The sequence below is a fragment of the Penicillium cinerascens genome, assembly GCF_028974065.1.
Source record: "Penicillium cinerascens strain IBT 15544 chromosome Unknown contig_1_segment0_segment0, whole genome shotgun sequence".
Taxonomy (NCBI): Eukaryota; Fungi; Ascomycota; class Eurotiomycetes; order Eurotiales; family Aspergillaceae; genus Penicillium; species Penicillium cinerascens.
In genome coordinates this window covers 141870-155725 of record NW_026695287.1, presented here as the reverse complement: position 1 = coordinate 155725, position 13856 = coordinate 141870, and the positions used below count along the sequence as shown (strand labels likewise).

At 48.3% G+C, this 13856-nt stretch overlaps 5 protein-coding genes across 5 annotated transcripts; 3 read left to right on the top strand and 2 right to left on the bottom strand.

Moving 5' to 3' along the window:
* Positions 1–43: 43 nt before the first annotated feature.
* On the bottom strand, positions 44–547 carry N7498_001645 (uncharacterized protein; the record flags this gene model as incomplete). Its single annotated transcript, XM_058448707.1, has 2 exons — positions 370–547; positions 44–308 (listed from the first exon to the last, which is right to left on the bottom strand). Exons 1-2 carry the CDS (start codon positions 465–467, stop codon positions 44–46), a joined length of 363 nt encoding a protein of 120 aa, XP_058311051.1. The 5' UTR covers positions 468–547.
* Positions 548–4464: 3917 nt separating this feature from the next.
* On the bottom strand, positions 4465–4650 carry N7498_001644 (uncharacterized protein; the record flags this gene model as incomplete). Its single annotated transcript, XM_058448706.1, has 1 exon — positions 4465–4650. The coding sequence occupies one exon, from the start codon at positions 4648–4650 to the stop codon at positions 4465–4467; it is 186 nt and encodes a 61-aa protein (XP_058311050.1).
* A 1903-nt stretch (positions 4651–6553) lies between these two features.
* Positions 6554–7350, top strand: N7498_001643 (uncharacterized protein; the record flags this gene model as incomplete). Its single annotated transcript, XM_058448705.1, has 3 exons — positions 6554–6911; positions 6999–7196; positions 7251–7350. The coding sequence occupies exons 1-3, from the start codon at positions 6613–6615 to the stop codon at positions 7348–7350; spliced, it is 597 nt and encodes a 198-aa protein (XP_058311049.1). The 5' UTR covers positions 6554–6612.
* A 76-nt stretch (positions 7351–7426) lies between these two features.
* On the top strand, positions 7427–10278 carry N7498_001642 (uncharacterized protein; the record flags this gene model as incomplete). Its single annotated transcript, XM_058448704.1, is given in 8 exon segments — positions 7427–7453; positions 7489–7545; positions 7573–8096; positions 8115–8223; positions 8266–8379; positions 8395–8610; positions 8722–8801; positions 9579–10278. The coding sequence occupies 8 exon segments, from the start codon at positions 7427–7429 to the stop codon at positions 10276–10278; spliced, it is 1827 nt and encodes a 608-aa protein (XP_058311048.1).
* Positions 10279–12070: 1792 nt separating this feature from the next.
* Positions 12071–12985, top strand: N7498_001641 (uncharacterized protein; the record flags this gene model as incomplete). The annotated part of the gene is given in 2 exon segments (XM_058448703.1): positions 12071–12727; positions 12743–12985. The coding sequence occupies 2 exon segments, from the start codon at positions 12071–12073 to the stop codon at positions 12983–12985; spliced, it is 900 nt and encodes a 299-aa protein (XP_058311047.1).
* Positions 12986–13856: the final 871 nt, after the last annotated feature.

Below are 13856 nucleotides of genomic sequence, written 5' to 3'. Positions count from 1 at the left end.
GCCCCATCGGGGTAGTCAAGAGCCGTCCTTAAATCCTCCTCGCCTAGGGTTCCTGGATTGCTAGTGCCACTGCGTCCTGTGTCTCTTCATCGTTCATCAAACTGTCATGCACTGCACCCTGTTTCCTCACATTCAGCTGCATCACTCGGAGCGTTTTATTCATTGCGAGGCGGGTAGAGCTTCCGACAATTCCTGCTGAACGATTCGTGAGGGCCCCCACATAGAACGCACTTCGGAACTGTCTGGTCGCAGCTACTGTGGCGATGGCCTTCTGCGGCGCACTTCGCGCATCTCTAGACATTCCTGCACTGGAAAGCCTTATGGCCAATCTCTTGGCAGTTGTAGCATTGCATTGGCCGCGGCCGATACTCGAAGATGCTGGTTGTCCCGGATTCTCCTCCGACGTGGAAGTACCCATCAGCCAGGAGTCTCCGCGCGTCAGTTGATTTCGTTAGGTACACGACCATCGATCCATAAGGCTTCGTGGCTTCTTTGCTGCTGAGCCATGCGATCTTGGCGACCGTGGTTTCATTCTCTTCGCCCAGGGCTACCGCCGCTCATCACAATGTTCAGCCTGTCAGCTACAGCTTTTCTTACTGGACGCTTCGCGACATTCCTGGTATAAGCTAACACGCAATGATGTTACTAGGCTTCACAGTGGTATATTCTGCCTTGGGGACATGATTTACACTCCTTTTGAAGATGATGGTTCCTACCGACATGAACTGCCTAACCTTTGGGACCGGACTCCCTCGTATGTCCCCAGTCTTGGTCACTACTTGGACCGTGAATGCACGCCATCTGTAATCTGCCCTTCACCCGACTTCAAAAAAAGTAGTCGGTAGCGGTTCATCCCCCTGCACCAATCACAGTTCGACCCACTGAATTTTCTTCCAGAAGTTGACTGGGACGAAGAGACGTGGGATGGACAATCTCCAAACTGTATTCACTACCGGATCGAGTAGAGAATTACGCCGAATAATCGGGTGGTGGCAAAGGATACGGATCAAGACCTGGCTCTGCCTCCCTGTCCCTACTGGCAGCAGATAACAGAGACTGCTGGAAGTGTCACGTCGGAAGCTAGCACGTACAGTACAGTAGAATTCGAAAACTGTTTACGGTTTCTTTCCCAGCGCCCCCCGGATCGCGCTAAACTCGGTTTGATCCGGGCAAGTCTTATGTGCTATGTAGCCCCACATATGACGTAGGCTTGCCTGATTAGTGATGCTTTTTGCCACAAAACAGTACCCTCACCGTGAGTCTTTTCCTTCAGTAACTTGCAATATGATGAGTCCGATGCAGGTACTCTGCACCTTTTCTAGAGATGTCCAGCAAAGTCGCCATTCCACGACTACGTCGTGAAGGTGCTGAAGGTCGCTCGGGCCGCACGTCCCGTGCCTGCAATCCTTGCCGACAACGCAAGATAAAATGCGACGGGAAAAAGCCAATATGCTCTCAATGTGAATCAGAAGGATTGTCGTCTTGTGTTTATTCAGAAGGCAGGATAAAGGCCGAGCGAAAAGCCTTAGCCTCGGCTCGAAAGACGATTGAGCTGTATGAGGACTTGCTCCGTGGCATATCCGCTAGAGCGGGAAACAAGGACAAAAAAAGAATAAGGGAAGCTCTCAAGGTTAGTTTACTACAGTTCAGACATAAGCCGGCGGCTACTAAAAATCATTCCCTCAGGACCCATCCGCTGACAACCGCCACCATGCGACAAGACGGTCGAGCAGTTCCTCTTCCTCGTCCTCGTCCTTGCCCTCATCTGCCGGGTCCCTCGACGCCATCGACACTGTTGACGAAGATCTTGATCGGCATGAGCAGAGTAGGGCCACAGGATACAGGGGCAAAAATTCCGAAGTAGCATGGATGCAAAGATTGGAGGCTGAGTCCAGAAAGTATTCTCACGACGATGGATCTGCAGCGAATATACCTCATCATCAACTCCCAGATGGGGACTCTCTTTCTTCAGTGAACTATCATTTGGATGATTTGAACATCGATGACTCGACAGTACCGGATGTGTTTGTACTTCCAGACAAACCTCTGGCAGACCGATTGGTTCAAGTTTACTTTAATAAGGTGCATCCTTCTTTACCGGTAATCCGGCGGGATCTCTTCTTGGAACAGTACAGACAGGTCTTTTCCGACTCCCAGGCCAATCCTGGCAAACGATGGCTGAGCCTCCTGAACATGATTTTCACAATCAGTTGCAGGCTGCATAGTCTCTATCGTTCTGACCACGCTGGTTATGCCGATGAGAAGATGTTCTTTAGTCGTGCAAGGTGTCTCTCCACTTCAGATGACCTTATTTATAACCATGATAGCCTGCAGAAAGTTCAATTTCTGACTCTCATGGCATTTTATTTTCTCACGGGGTCCCAAATTAGTAGGTATGGTAGCCTAATTCCTCAACAAATTCCTTATATGATCAGGCATGATCTGCGTTACTGACACCCCTGTAGGTCTTGGAAAATGATTGGCATAGCTGCGCGTGCAGGCATTGCATTAGGGCTCAATTTTCGGAGGACGCACAACAAGTTTGACAGGGCATCGCACGAAGCGAGGGTCCGGTTGTGGTGGTCTATCTTCTACTTGGAACACCTTCTCTCGGCCATTACTGGCCGAATTTCTTGCCTAGGGGATGGGTCATGCTCCGCCTCTTTACCTCTGCCGTTCGATGTTACCGCAACGAAGCATCAAAACAACAAATCGTCACATGAGCGGTCGTTTTCAACGTTCGATTTAGGGTGGACCGAGAGATCCAATCAAATTGACGATCGGCCAACGTGGGTGAAGACACTGCCGTTTAGCGAGTCTCTGTATTTCTTCTATCTGGTTGATCTTGCTCTTATTACCCACCGGATCACCGACCAGGTATACAATGCTGACGTTGTCAACCGCGGTTGGGCGCATATTGAAGATCGGATTAAATTTTATAACGGAAAATTAGGGCAATGGCTGGCCAATTTGCCGCATTCTCTGGTGTTCAATCGCCGCCAAGTGGACATGTCACCTTCGCAAATTTCTTTGGCTCTCCATTATTATAGTGCTTGCATTGTTATCAACCGACCTTGTCTTACTCGTCCGGAGACTCACGAGCCAACCGGGATCCGCTTTCCTCGATCCAGGTTCGGCAACGACACTGCCAAGCAATGCTTGCGTGCTTCGTTAGCTCTTTTCGAAATAATACCAGATCAGTTGGATACAAATTGGGCAAACACGGTCGCCCCGTCTTGGGCTCTTCTTCATTTCATGATGCAGGCTACAGTCGTACTGCTTCTCCGTCTCTCCATAGGCTTGGTCTCAGTGAGTACTGGGGAAGGGGGGTTTCTGAGAACAGCGAGAGCGCTGCCGGTACACCTGAGTCACCAAATAATGTTCTCGCTGCTACAAAAAAGGCACTCCGTTGGCTTTATGTACTCGGAGAGAGCGAAGAATCTTCGAGAAGAGGTTTTCAGTTCTGCCATCATTGTTTCTGCCGCATAGCTGAGAAGCAAGGTCTGGATACTTCCGGGCTACCTTACCGGGAAAGATCATCTTCCGAGCAGAACGAATGGCATTTCTGGCAACAACCGGTGAAGGATACAGCGGGTGGTAAAGCAGTTCCATCTGCGCAGCAGCAACACAGTGGAAGCGGTACCTACACCAACGAAAGCCAAAGCAAACTCCAGGATCATAGTTCTGGTCAATTAGAAACAGGCGTGGATGGTTCGTTATTTGATTGTTTGCAAGAAAGGCATACAGTCCCGACCTGGGAGCGTGACTCTGTCTCTTTACTTGATCCTGATTCTTACATGGCTGATTACATTTCACGGCCAGCAGAAGCTACTATAGAGGAGCTTCTGTTGTCTATGGTGGACTCGAATGTCTAGGGAGCTGGGCAGAGGCAAATCTACGAACATTGTGCCCCAGTCTGGCATCAAGACGCGACCGTTGCCGACAAGAGATTGAGACCGCTAGGTCCATTTTTTAACGCCGGAAATAATATACAGTGTGATGTTGTGGTATTTATAAAGAGCCGTGCTCAAATCGATGGGTTACATCGTTTACTTAGAAATACCGGATATCGTCTAGCGGGCGCATCATGCAGTAATGGTTGATAATTGAAATTGAGGTAAAAGACAGATTACCACATGGGCACTCACACTGTTTCTCGGCTCATAACCGAAACGACACTATACTCGATGAAGACGGGCTCCCGTATATAATGTTTTCCTGGGCATATGCGTCTTGAAAATCCAGGACAACAACTTTACTTAAAATACAGTATACCACAGAATTACTTTACACACCTGCCCTCCATACCGACGTCATATCTTCTCAACACAACCGCCTCATCGACGATTTGCATCCACGCGCCGTGTGAATTGTAGTGTGCGAAATGCATTTATAGGAAAAGCATCAAGAACCATCTTACAGTCTTTTCCAGTGGTTCAACTCATCACGCTGCGTAGCCGCCTATCAGCAGTAGTCGAGATCCAAAGCTTGCTGCTTGGCCTCGGCCAGACTGTTCGCGTTTCGTATGGACTTCAGTAGCTCCTGGAGCTCCACCTCATTGCAGTGACGTATCTTTGCAATCAAAGCAAGTACGGCACGACGGCATCGTTGCACTTCGTACTGTTGAGGCTGGAGGTGGTCACCGGCCATCTTGTCCTCGCGGCCCAAAGGCCTTTCATATTCAGTAATGAGGTTAGAATGAGCTCAGCAACGATATGGTGTTGTATAAATCTGCAATACCTGGTGATTGGATAATAAAAAGCTTGTGTGCAGTCGTGCACAATCGTAAGTTTCTTCGCAACGCGAGTGAGACAGCGGAACAGGAAGAAGGTATGTGAGCGTGAGAGAACTTGATCCCTAGAATCTCCGCGTCCCTTTTCAAACCCCCGGCCTAGACTGCGCTTGGCAATATACGTGCCACGAAAGTCACATACGCCATACCATATTACGGCCAAATGGAGTTCCCTATCAAGCTAGCGTTGTTTCGGGTACAAGCTGAGAAACAAAGCGTCAGTCTTCGGGGGGTAAACTGATAAGAAATTCCACTGTAACCGACGGGTCAGACCAGACGATACTACTGTCGTCATTTATGTTAATGATCGTTTCCCAACGATATCTCACCAAGCCATTTGAGAGCATAAGTATTGATCGGGCAATGGTGGAGGAGTACACCCCGCTACGGTGTTCAATAATATCTGTAAGAATGCCCCGAAACGAACGTAGTGAGAGAAAGGGAACTAATCAACGTGGTTGCCCTGAAACGAACGAAGTGAAAGATGCCCTGAAACGAACGAAGTGAGAGAATGCCCTGAAACGAACGAAGTGAGAGAATGCCCTGAAACGAACGAAGTGAGAGAAAGGGATTCTCCGCGGGCGGGGATACCCCTGTTACTGGAAACTTTATTTTTTTCGCTGTTGTTAGCCAGATTACGGCTTCTCATTCGCTACTTCGATCCACTGCCTTTCTCTGATTTGCTACCTTTTCATTCCACGCTCTCTTTTGATTGCTGTTCGAGCAATGTCCGGTTCAGTTTAGTGTTGGCGGGTTTTAACCTTAATCATTGGCTCTTTCTACTATAACCCTAACAGCTGACTCTCTAACCCTGGTATCCGTGCCTTGTGCTTCCTATTCATTCGTTATATCCTCATGCTCATTATGTGCATGGTTTTGCTACGCACTTCTTTAAGAGCTTCATCTGGTTGGTTAGGTGACTCTGACGTGTCCAGATACACCGCTTCGTTTTATATATACTCTTGTGTTTTGGGGTTTACTGTTTTTACCCATCAAAGTCTTCGGGACTGTTTGAAACATTCTATTATCCACTTTGTATTCTTGAAGTGCTTGCCTGCTATGCATATGGATATGACGGAGACATAAACACATTCTTATTTGATATCGATATGTCCTTTTCTGCGATTCAACCCAGGCATGCCCTTCGACTACTTCCGGAATTCTTTCTCCTCACCATCTCGTCCTTCACCATCGGGTTACCGGCCTAGTGCTGTACAGCCCGACTCCCCACCTCTTACATTCCTTCCACCCACTCCGTCGGCCTCACGTCCATGTCCTTTCCCTCCTCCGTCGTACGATTCACCAATTCGTCGCAATCATGTTACTAGCTTTTCCCCGGCTCCGGCGCTACCATCTCAATTGACCCCACCCTATCCTCACTTCCCTCCCCCATCCTATATGACCCCGTCGAGTGTCCATTCCACCTTGGTTGCACCTGGCTTCTCGCAGACGATACTCCCACCCAAAGTCACCTCCGGCGTCCGCGCCGGCCCTTGCAGCCAAGGTGTTTCATCAAGTCCTCGTCTTCTTGCTCCAAGACCAACCCTAGATACGACTACAAGACCCTGTCTGCCCACAGTCTCGGCAGCTAGAGGTCGAGTTGTTCCAACTTCAATTACCGTTGCTATAGATCCGTTGGTTCGGGATAGGATATCTCCAGCCCCACAGTCCCAGTCTATGCCGAGAGCTCCGACCGATGGATTCCCAGGACCGGATTCCTACAGCCATCAATCAATTCCGCACTTACCTAGCTCGCTTCAGTCCGCCGCCCCAGCAAGAGGTCGGGCCCGTCTCAGACGCTTCTACAGCCTAAACGACGCATGCTGGACACCGATACGGACTCTAGCTACATCATCAATAAGGCTCTAAAGTTACTACGTAATGAACTTAAGTCGAGAAGTTCAGCATCTACGACGTTTCCACCGGTGCTCACTGAAGCTCAAATAAGAGCTTCCATTGCCCAATATCAAAGTCACATAGAAGATTCATCAAAGCAAGGCGTCTGCTTATCCTGCGGGAGGTTTGTGCCGATTCTGGAGATTATAGAAATGGAGGACAGTGACCCTTTGCTCCTGCCACTAGCTACCCACCTTGACTATTGCGGCAAACATAGCGACGAGTAGGATATATGTTTAACCTGCCTCAAGTCTCTATCTCAAAATTCGAACCCTCTCGCCGCATCCATCCAAAATACAGTTCCACGTAGCCAGCAGCAGATCCCTAGCCTTTCTTACAGGATTTGGGGCCAGGCAACCCTTACTGACCATTGGCATGACCCATCGTATTTTACTGGCGCATTTCCAACTTTATTTCCCCTCGGCATTAGCGGCCATCTAGACGAGCGTTCATTCGACGTCTCTTTGTCTTCCTTTGCGGAGTGGGCATTAAAGCACCATAGCAGGAGGTATAGTTTACTAAATGCTATTAGTTTATGAACTTCCGTCTCTAACTAGAGCAGGTTTGCGCGCCACAGAATCTTCATATATCTGATATATGACGTGCTTCTGATTCGAAAATCTTCCCTCGCGAATAAATTGGTCCTTCAACGTCGGCACTAATCAACAACCGCTAACGACATTTCTTCTCTTACTAAGGATCGACTTCGTAATGCACTACAAGATCTAGAGATCCATCATGAAATCAAAGACCCAGCAATTTCCCGTCTGCTATATATTATAAAAGCAATTACCATATAGGTCCCCGGCTCTTTCGTTCAAAAATTGAGAATGCGGTCTGAAATCCGAGGTCTCATCGTCCATTTTAGAATGCCTACTTTTTAGGTTACCATCAACCCCTCAGATTTACGGAGTCCACTTATCATCATCCTGGCTAGTGTTGAGTATTCCGACGACATATTGTCGGCCTCGAGCTCCGCTATTCGAGGTGCGACCGCCACATCCAACCCAGTGGCGGTTGCCTCATTTTTCCATAGTGTTTGTACCGCTATTCTAGACGGGTTGTTCGCTAGCGGACGCGATCGCACCGGGATTCTTGGGGATGTTTCAAATCATTATGGCGTGGTTGAGACCAATAGCAGAGGAATGCTACATTTACACGCAATAATGTGGCTCAAAGGCAACCTCTCATTTACCAATCTACGAAGCCGCGTTCTCGCCGACGCTAAATTTACTACGCGTGTGCTCCACTACCTCGAAAGTGTCATCATCCAGAGCATTAATAAGAGTAGCCTCGTTGATCCGGAAGTCAATCTTGTGCCGATAAGCCCTTCTGCTTCCGACCCAGAATCGGATCATGATTTCCACATCAGGCTAGCCGATGATAGCAACCTCGTCGCTCGATCTAAGTAATTGCACTCCAAAAGGCACTTCGCCACCTATTTTAAAAACCGCCCAACAGACCGGTCTAAAAAAATTTGTCGCTTTGGTATGCCCCGTGAAATCGTACCCTCGTCTAAGATCGATGATCTTGGGGTGACTCACCTAGCTCGGAATCATCCCTAGATAAATCCATAGAATCCCGCCATTGCCAGCTATCTCCGTTCAAACCACGATATCTCCTGGCTCCCAACCGTCTCAAAATCGCTGGCCCTAGTCTACTACATCACCAACTACGCCACGAAAGACGACGTTTCTCCATAGCAGCTAATAGCGAAGGGAGCACTCTTGAAGCAAGCAATTAAAAAAGCAAAAGCTACCGACCCACCCACTGCTAATAATCTACGGCTTCGGGAAAGGAACATAGATAATTTCGCGCTCCGTTGCTTTAATAGCCTAGCGCACGACCGGGAAGTAAGTAGTGTTCAGGTCGCTAGTACCTTACTCCATCTCCCTAACTACTACACAGTCGACACCAAATTCGTCCGTGTCAACCTATAGTGGCTAAGGCAGTATATACGTGATATTCAACGTGAGCCTAGTACAAACGTTGATGATTCTCCTAGAACTACTAACGAACCCTATACATTCTAGGCTGGGGACATAGCTCCAGTGAGTTTGTTCGACAACTATAAATGGCGGGGGGTCGACCTTGCTACCTTTTCATTCTTTAAGTACTGCATACTAGTCCAAATAGGAAGGAAGCGGAGAAATCATCACGATCACTTCGACTTTAACCCACGCCACCCGAGATGTGGCGCTTGCGTCTAGCATATCGCTCGCTCACCATCCTAGGTAGCCACCGTCGCATTCAGTGGACAACTCACACAGTATCAAATGGCGGAAGACTCCATCCGCGAAGGGCATCCAAAGACCGATGCCATTACGAATGATCTCGGTGAGATACTTCTCGGTCTTTTTGTTCCCTAGGACAAGCTACGCGAGAGGTTTCTTTATAGACCCCCTGAATCCAATATCTTGTCGCATATCTAGTCGTCGGTCAAGCCCACACTAGTGCCATATATCTAGGAATTTACCACCAATATCGAACTTCTTCGGAAATCGAAAGACGACTGCCAAATCGACGCTAGATTACGGCATTCATTGAACGACCGCGCTGAGCTATACGACCGTCATATTAATAACATAGATCTGGCCGACTATGGGCATATAGACGTACCCGATTGTGATAATATCATGGCCCCCGAAGATGAGCGGCTCACGGCGGAGACTTTGATCGCCGCTTACAATATAGTAACCAAAACCTAGGGCCAAGATTGTTTCATCGCAGCAAAGAGAGCACCGGTCTTAGCCACTTTCTGCCGGGCACACAGTCTCACACAGATAAATCCACTTCCATCCAGTACCCATTCTCTCCGACCTAATCACGCTTTAGATTTAGAAATCGTTGCACCCACAGTCCTACAAGACTAGGAAAAGCAACTTTCCAGCCATAAAAAGCCTTTTCAGGACGGTGACCTTTCCAATATTACCCCACACCTGCCTAACTTTAATCTAGTAGATGAAGATAGTATGCTGCAGCCTATACTGATCAACGCAAGCATGCCTAGTGATTCACTAGTAAGGCTGGATCTCGAAAATCCGACACCGGATTCTCTCCTCAGGCTGATCGTCAAAGATATCCCACTAAATACGAAGCAATTACTCGTAGTGCGAAAGTTATTAACTAAAATTATGTCGTGGACTAAACATCCACACGACTCATCACGGCGCGGACAACTACTTCTATATATTACGGGCGAAGGTGGCACAGGTAAGACGCAGATACCAAAGGCCATCGAAGCCGCCCTGTGTATTATTAGCCGGAAGCACAAAATTATCCTCACAGCCCCTACCGGAGCCGCAGCAGACAATTTAGGAGGGAACACCTATCATACTTCCCTTAGTATCAATCTTTCCTATAAAGCTACTATAAGCACCCGCGTTCGACGGTTATGGGCACGAAAGACAATCCTGGTGATTGACGAAATAAGCATGGTGGATCTAAAAATGTTGAGTGTGATCAACAACCAATGCAAAGTCGCTCGGTCATTGCCGAGATCCTCTCCCGATCTCTTTGGCGGCCTTCTAGTCGTGATTCTTATAGGCGATTTCTTCCAGTTCCCTCCTGTTCGCGGTCCACCATTATAGAAAAGACCAAGGTATAGAGTCGACGATGATGCCGCCGGCCGGCTCATTTGGCGTAGATTTGAACACGTTATCATTCTCGATGAGCAAATGAGACAATCCGAGGATCCATCGTTTCGTAGGTTCTTAACGCGCACGAGGCAGGTAGCATTGACCGAGGACGATGTTGCCCGCCTGAATTCCAAAGCTATTTCCTCACTCACAGATCCAACATCAGAGGATGCCACTATCATTATTAAGTTAAACGCCATACGACACCCAATCAATCGGATCCGTATTAAGAATTTCGCTCGGCGGAGGTCTCAGAGAATTTATGTCTTTCCCGCCATTCACACTTGGACTAAGTCAACTGGCCAAGTGAACCTTCGGCTTCAAGCCCATAACTTGCTGCTCCAGCCAGATCACAGTGCCTAGATTCCATTCCCAGGCCTTCTTCTTTACACAAGGGATATGCCGACCGTTATGCTCACCAATACCTGCACCCCTCTTAGTCAGGTTAACGGTGCCACGGGCACCGCAGTGGGGGTTGTTTTGGATCCAGCTGGAAAGTTTCTATTTAACATGCGAGATCCTAAAACATCACTAATATACTCGCACAGCCGAATTATTTGACCTAGATGACCTTTACACGCTCTGTACAAGACCGCCTGCCTCCGTAATATTCAAACCAGATCGAATTTTGCAAATGCGTTTTGACCATCTTCCACCTTCGACTATGCCAATCTTCCCAATAGAACGTTCCATCGCAGTGAAAGACGTCTCCGTGAGAAGGAAACAGGTCCCGATCTGCCCCGCTTTCTGTCTCACCGATTACAAAGTGCAAGGATCGACTCTCTCTGTCGCGATCCTAGACCTAAAGAATGGCTCATCTCGGCGAGGACATGATTCTCATCGGAAGTACTGCTCCCTTTACGTTCAGCTTTCTAGGCTACGGTCCTTTCAAGGTCTACATTTACTCGAGAAGGTTACTCTTGATGATCTCCGCTTTTCTCCCGACCCCGACCTTATCATGGAGATGGATAGATTGCGTGCTCTAGAAGCGAAGACACTTGCGGCCTAGGCTTGAACTGTCCGGTAAAGCCTCTTTGCCTCAAAAGCTTCATACTTTTATTGCCACACTCTATATACCAAATTCCACTAATTCCACGTCGTTTCAGGGCTTACAGCGTGCCACAGCGCGCGTCTTCCAGTTTACTACCGCGCGCAGGGAAGACCCTTGTATAGACAAAACTTTAATCTATGATGTTGCTGTTAGGCAAATTCTACTTGCTTATTCGCTAGTCCGACCCACTGCTCGCCTCTGATTCGCTAATTCCACCTTTCTTCTCATTCCACGCCCCCTTCTGATTGCTTTTCAGAAATATATCATCTTAGTTTAGCGTTGGCGGTTTTTATCCTCGCTAACTGGCTCTTACATCCATAACCTTAGCAGCTGACTCCTCAGCCCTAGTGTCTGTACTTCATACTTGCTGTTCATTCGTTATAACCTCACTTCCATTACTTGCATTCTTTTGCTACGCACTTCTATGAGCTCTTCTTCTGGTTGGGTATACGCCTCCTAGTCTTCATGATCCCGTTATCTTTCTATCAGTCTCCTCAGGGAGATGTCCAAGCATGAAGTTTGACTACTTTCGGAATTCTTTCCAATTGCCTTTACAAAATTCTCCAAATAATCTTCCCCACGCTCCTGGACCTCCTACTTCTTTACCCTACATATACCTTCCACCTTCCTCACCGGTCCCGCGCCCTTGTGCTTTTCCTCCACCCTTGTACGATTCACCGGGACGTCACGAGCATGCCCCTCAAGCCCCTTGTTTCCCGTCGAATCCGAGCACATGGTTCTGCACCGATAAACACGCTTCCTTCAAGTACTCATTCACTCCGACCTGATCACGCCTTGGATTTAAGATTCGTTCCATCCGCAATCCTTCAAGACTGGGAGAGCCACCTTGCCAACCGTAAGAAACCCGTTCAGGACGGTGAACCGTCCGAACCTGCTACCGCGCCACTGCACGACTTTGATCTAACAGATGGAGACGGCGTGCTGCAACCTGCATTAACCAATGCAGACATTCCTGACGATACACAAGCTCGACCAACGCTCCTTGAAAATCCAACACCGGCTTCTCTGTTGGCGCTGGTTGCCAGACACATCCACCTGAATACGAAGCAATCCCTTGTCGTGCGAAGGTTATTGTCTGAAATTATGACGTGGCCTGATCAGTCATTTGATCCATCAAGGCGCAAGCAACTCCTCTGCATAGCGGGCGAAGGTGGCACTGGTAAGACCCAGATACCTAGAGCTATTGAGGCCGCTCTAGAACTTCTTGGTCGAAAACACGAGGTCATCCTCACTGCCCCCACAGGCGCTGCAGCAGACATTTTAGGAGGCAACACCTATCATACTTCCCTTGGCATCAATCTTTCCCATAAAGCAGCCATCAGCACTCGCGTTAGAAGGCTATAGGCAAAAAAGACTATCTTGGTTATTGACGAAATGAGCATGGTCGATTTGAGAATGCTAAGCGTGATCAACAACCAATGCAAACTCGCTCGCTCACTGCCAAGATCCTCTCCCGACCTCTTTGGCAGCTTTCATATCGTGATTCTTATAGGCGATTTTTTCCAGTTCCCTCCTGTTCGCGGCCCACCACTTTGGAAGAAACCAAGATATAGAGTTGACGACGATGCCGCCGGTAGACTTATCTAGCGTAGATTCCAAAACGTCATCATTCTCAACGAACAAATGAGACAATCAGAAGACCCTTAGTTTCGCGAGTTTTTGACGCGCGCGAGGCAAGCGGCATTGACCGAGGACGACGTTATCCGCCTTAATTCCAAATATATTGCCTCGCTTATAGATCCAACCTCGGAGGATGCCTCTATCATTATCAAATTAAACGCCATACGTCACCCGATTAACCGGATCCATATCGAGAATTTTGCTTGGCGGAGATCTCAGAGAATTTATGTTTTTACCGCAATCCACACTCGGACTAAGTCAACTGGTCCAACGAACCTTCGCCTTCAGGCTCATAACTTGCTACTCCAACCAGATCACAGTGCCCAGATCCCATTTCCAGGGCCTCTTCTTTATACTAGAGACATGCCTTCCGTAATGCTTACTAACGCCTGCACCCCTCTCGGTCAGGTCAACGGTGCCACGGGTACCGCGGTAGGGATTGTTTTAGACGCAGCTGGAAAGTTACCGTTCGACATTTGAGATCCCCAAACCTCACTAATGTAATTGCACAGCCGAACTTTTTGATTTGGATGATCTTTACATTTTTTGCACAAGACCACCTACTTCCGCTATATTCAAACCCGACAGAGCCTTAACAACACATTTTGACCACCTCCCACCTCTAACCATGCCAATCTTCCCAATTGAACGTTCTATCACAGTGAAGGGCTTGTCCGTTAGAAGGAAACAGATCCCGATCTGCCCCGCTTTTTGTCTCACCGATTACAAAGTGCAAGGCTCGACCATCTCTGCCGCGATCCTAGACCTAAAGAACGATACGGCTCGACGAGGACAAGACTCCCATCGAAAATACTGCTCACTCTACGTGCAGCTTTCC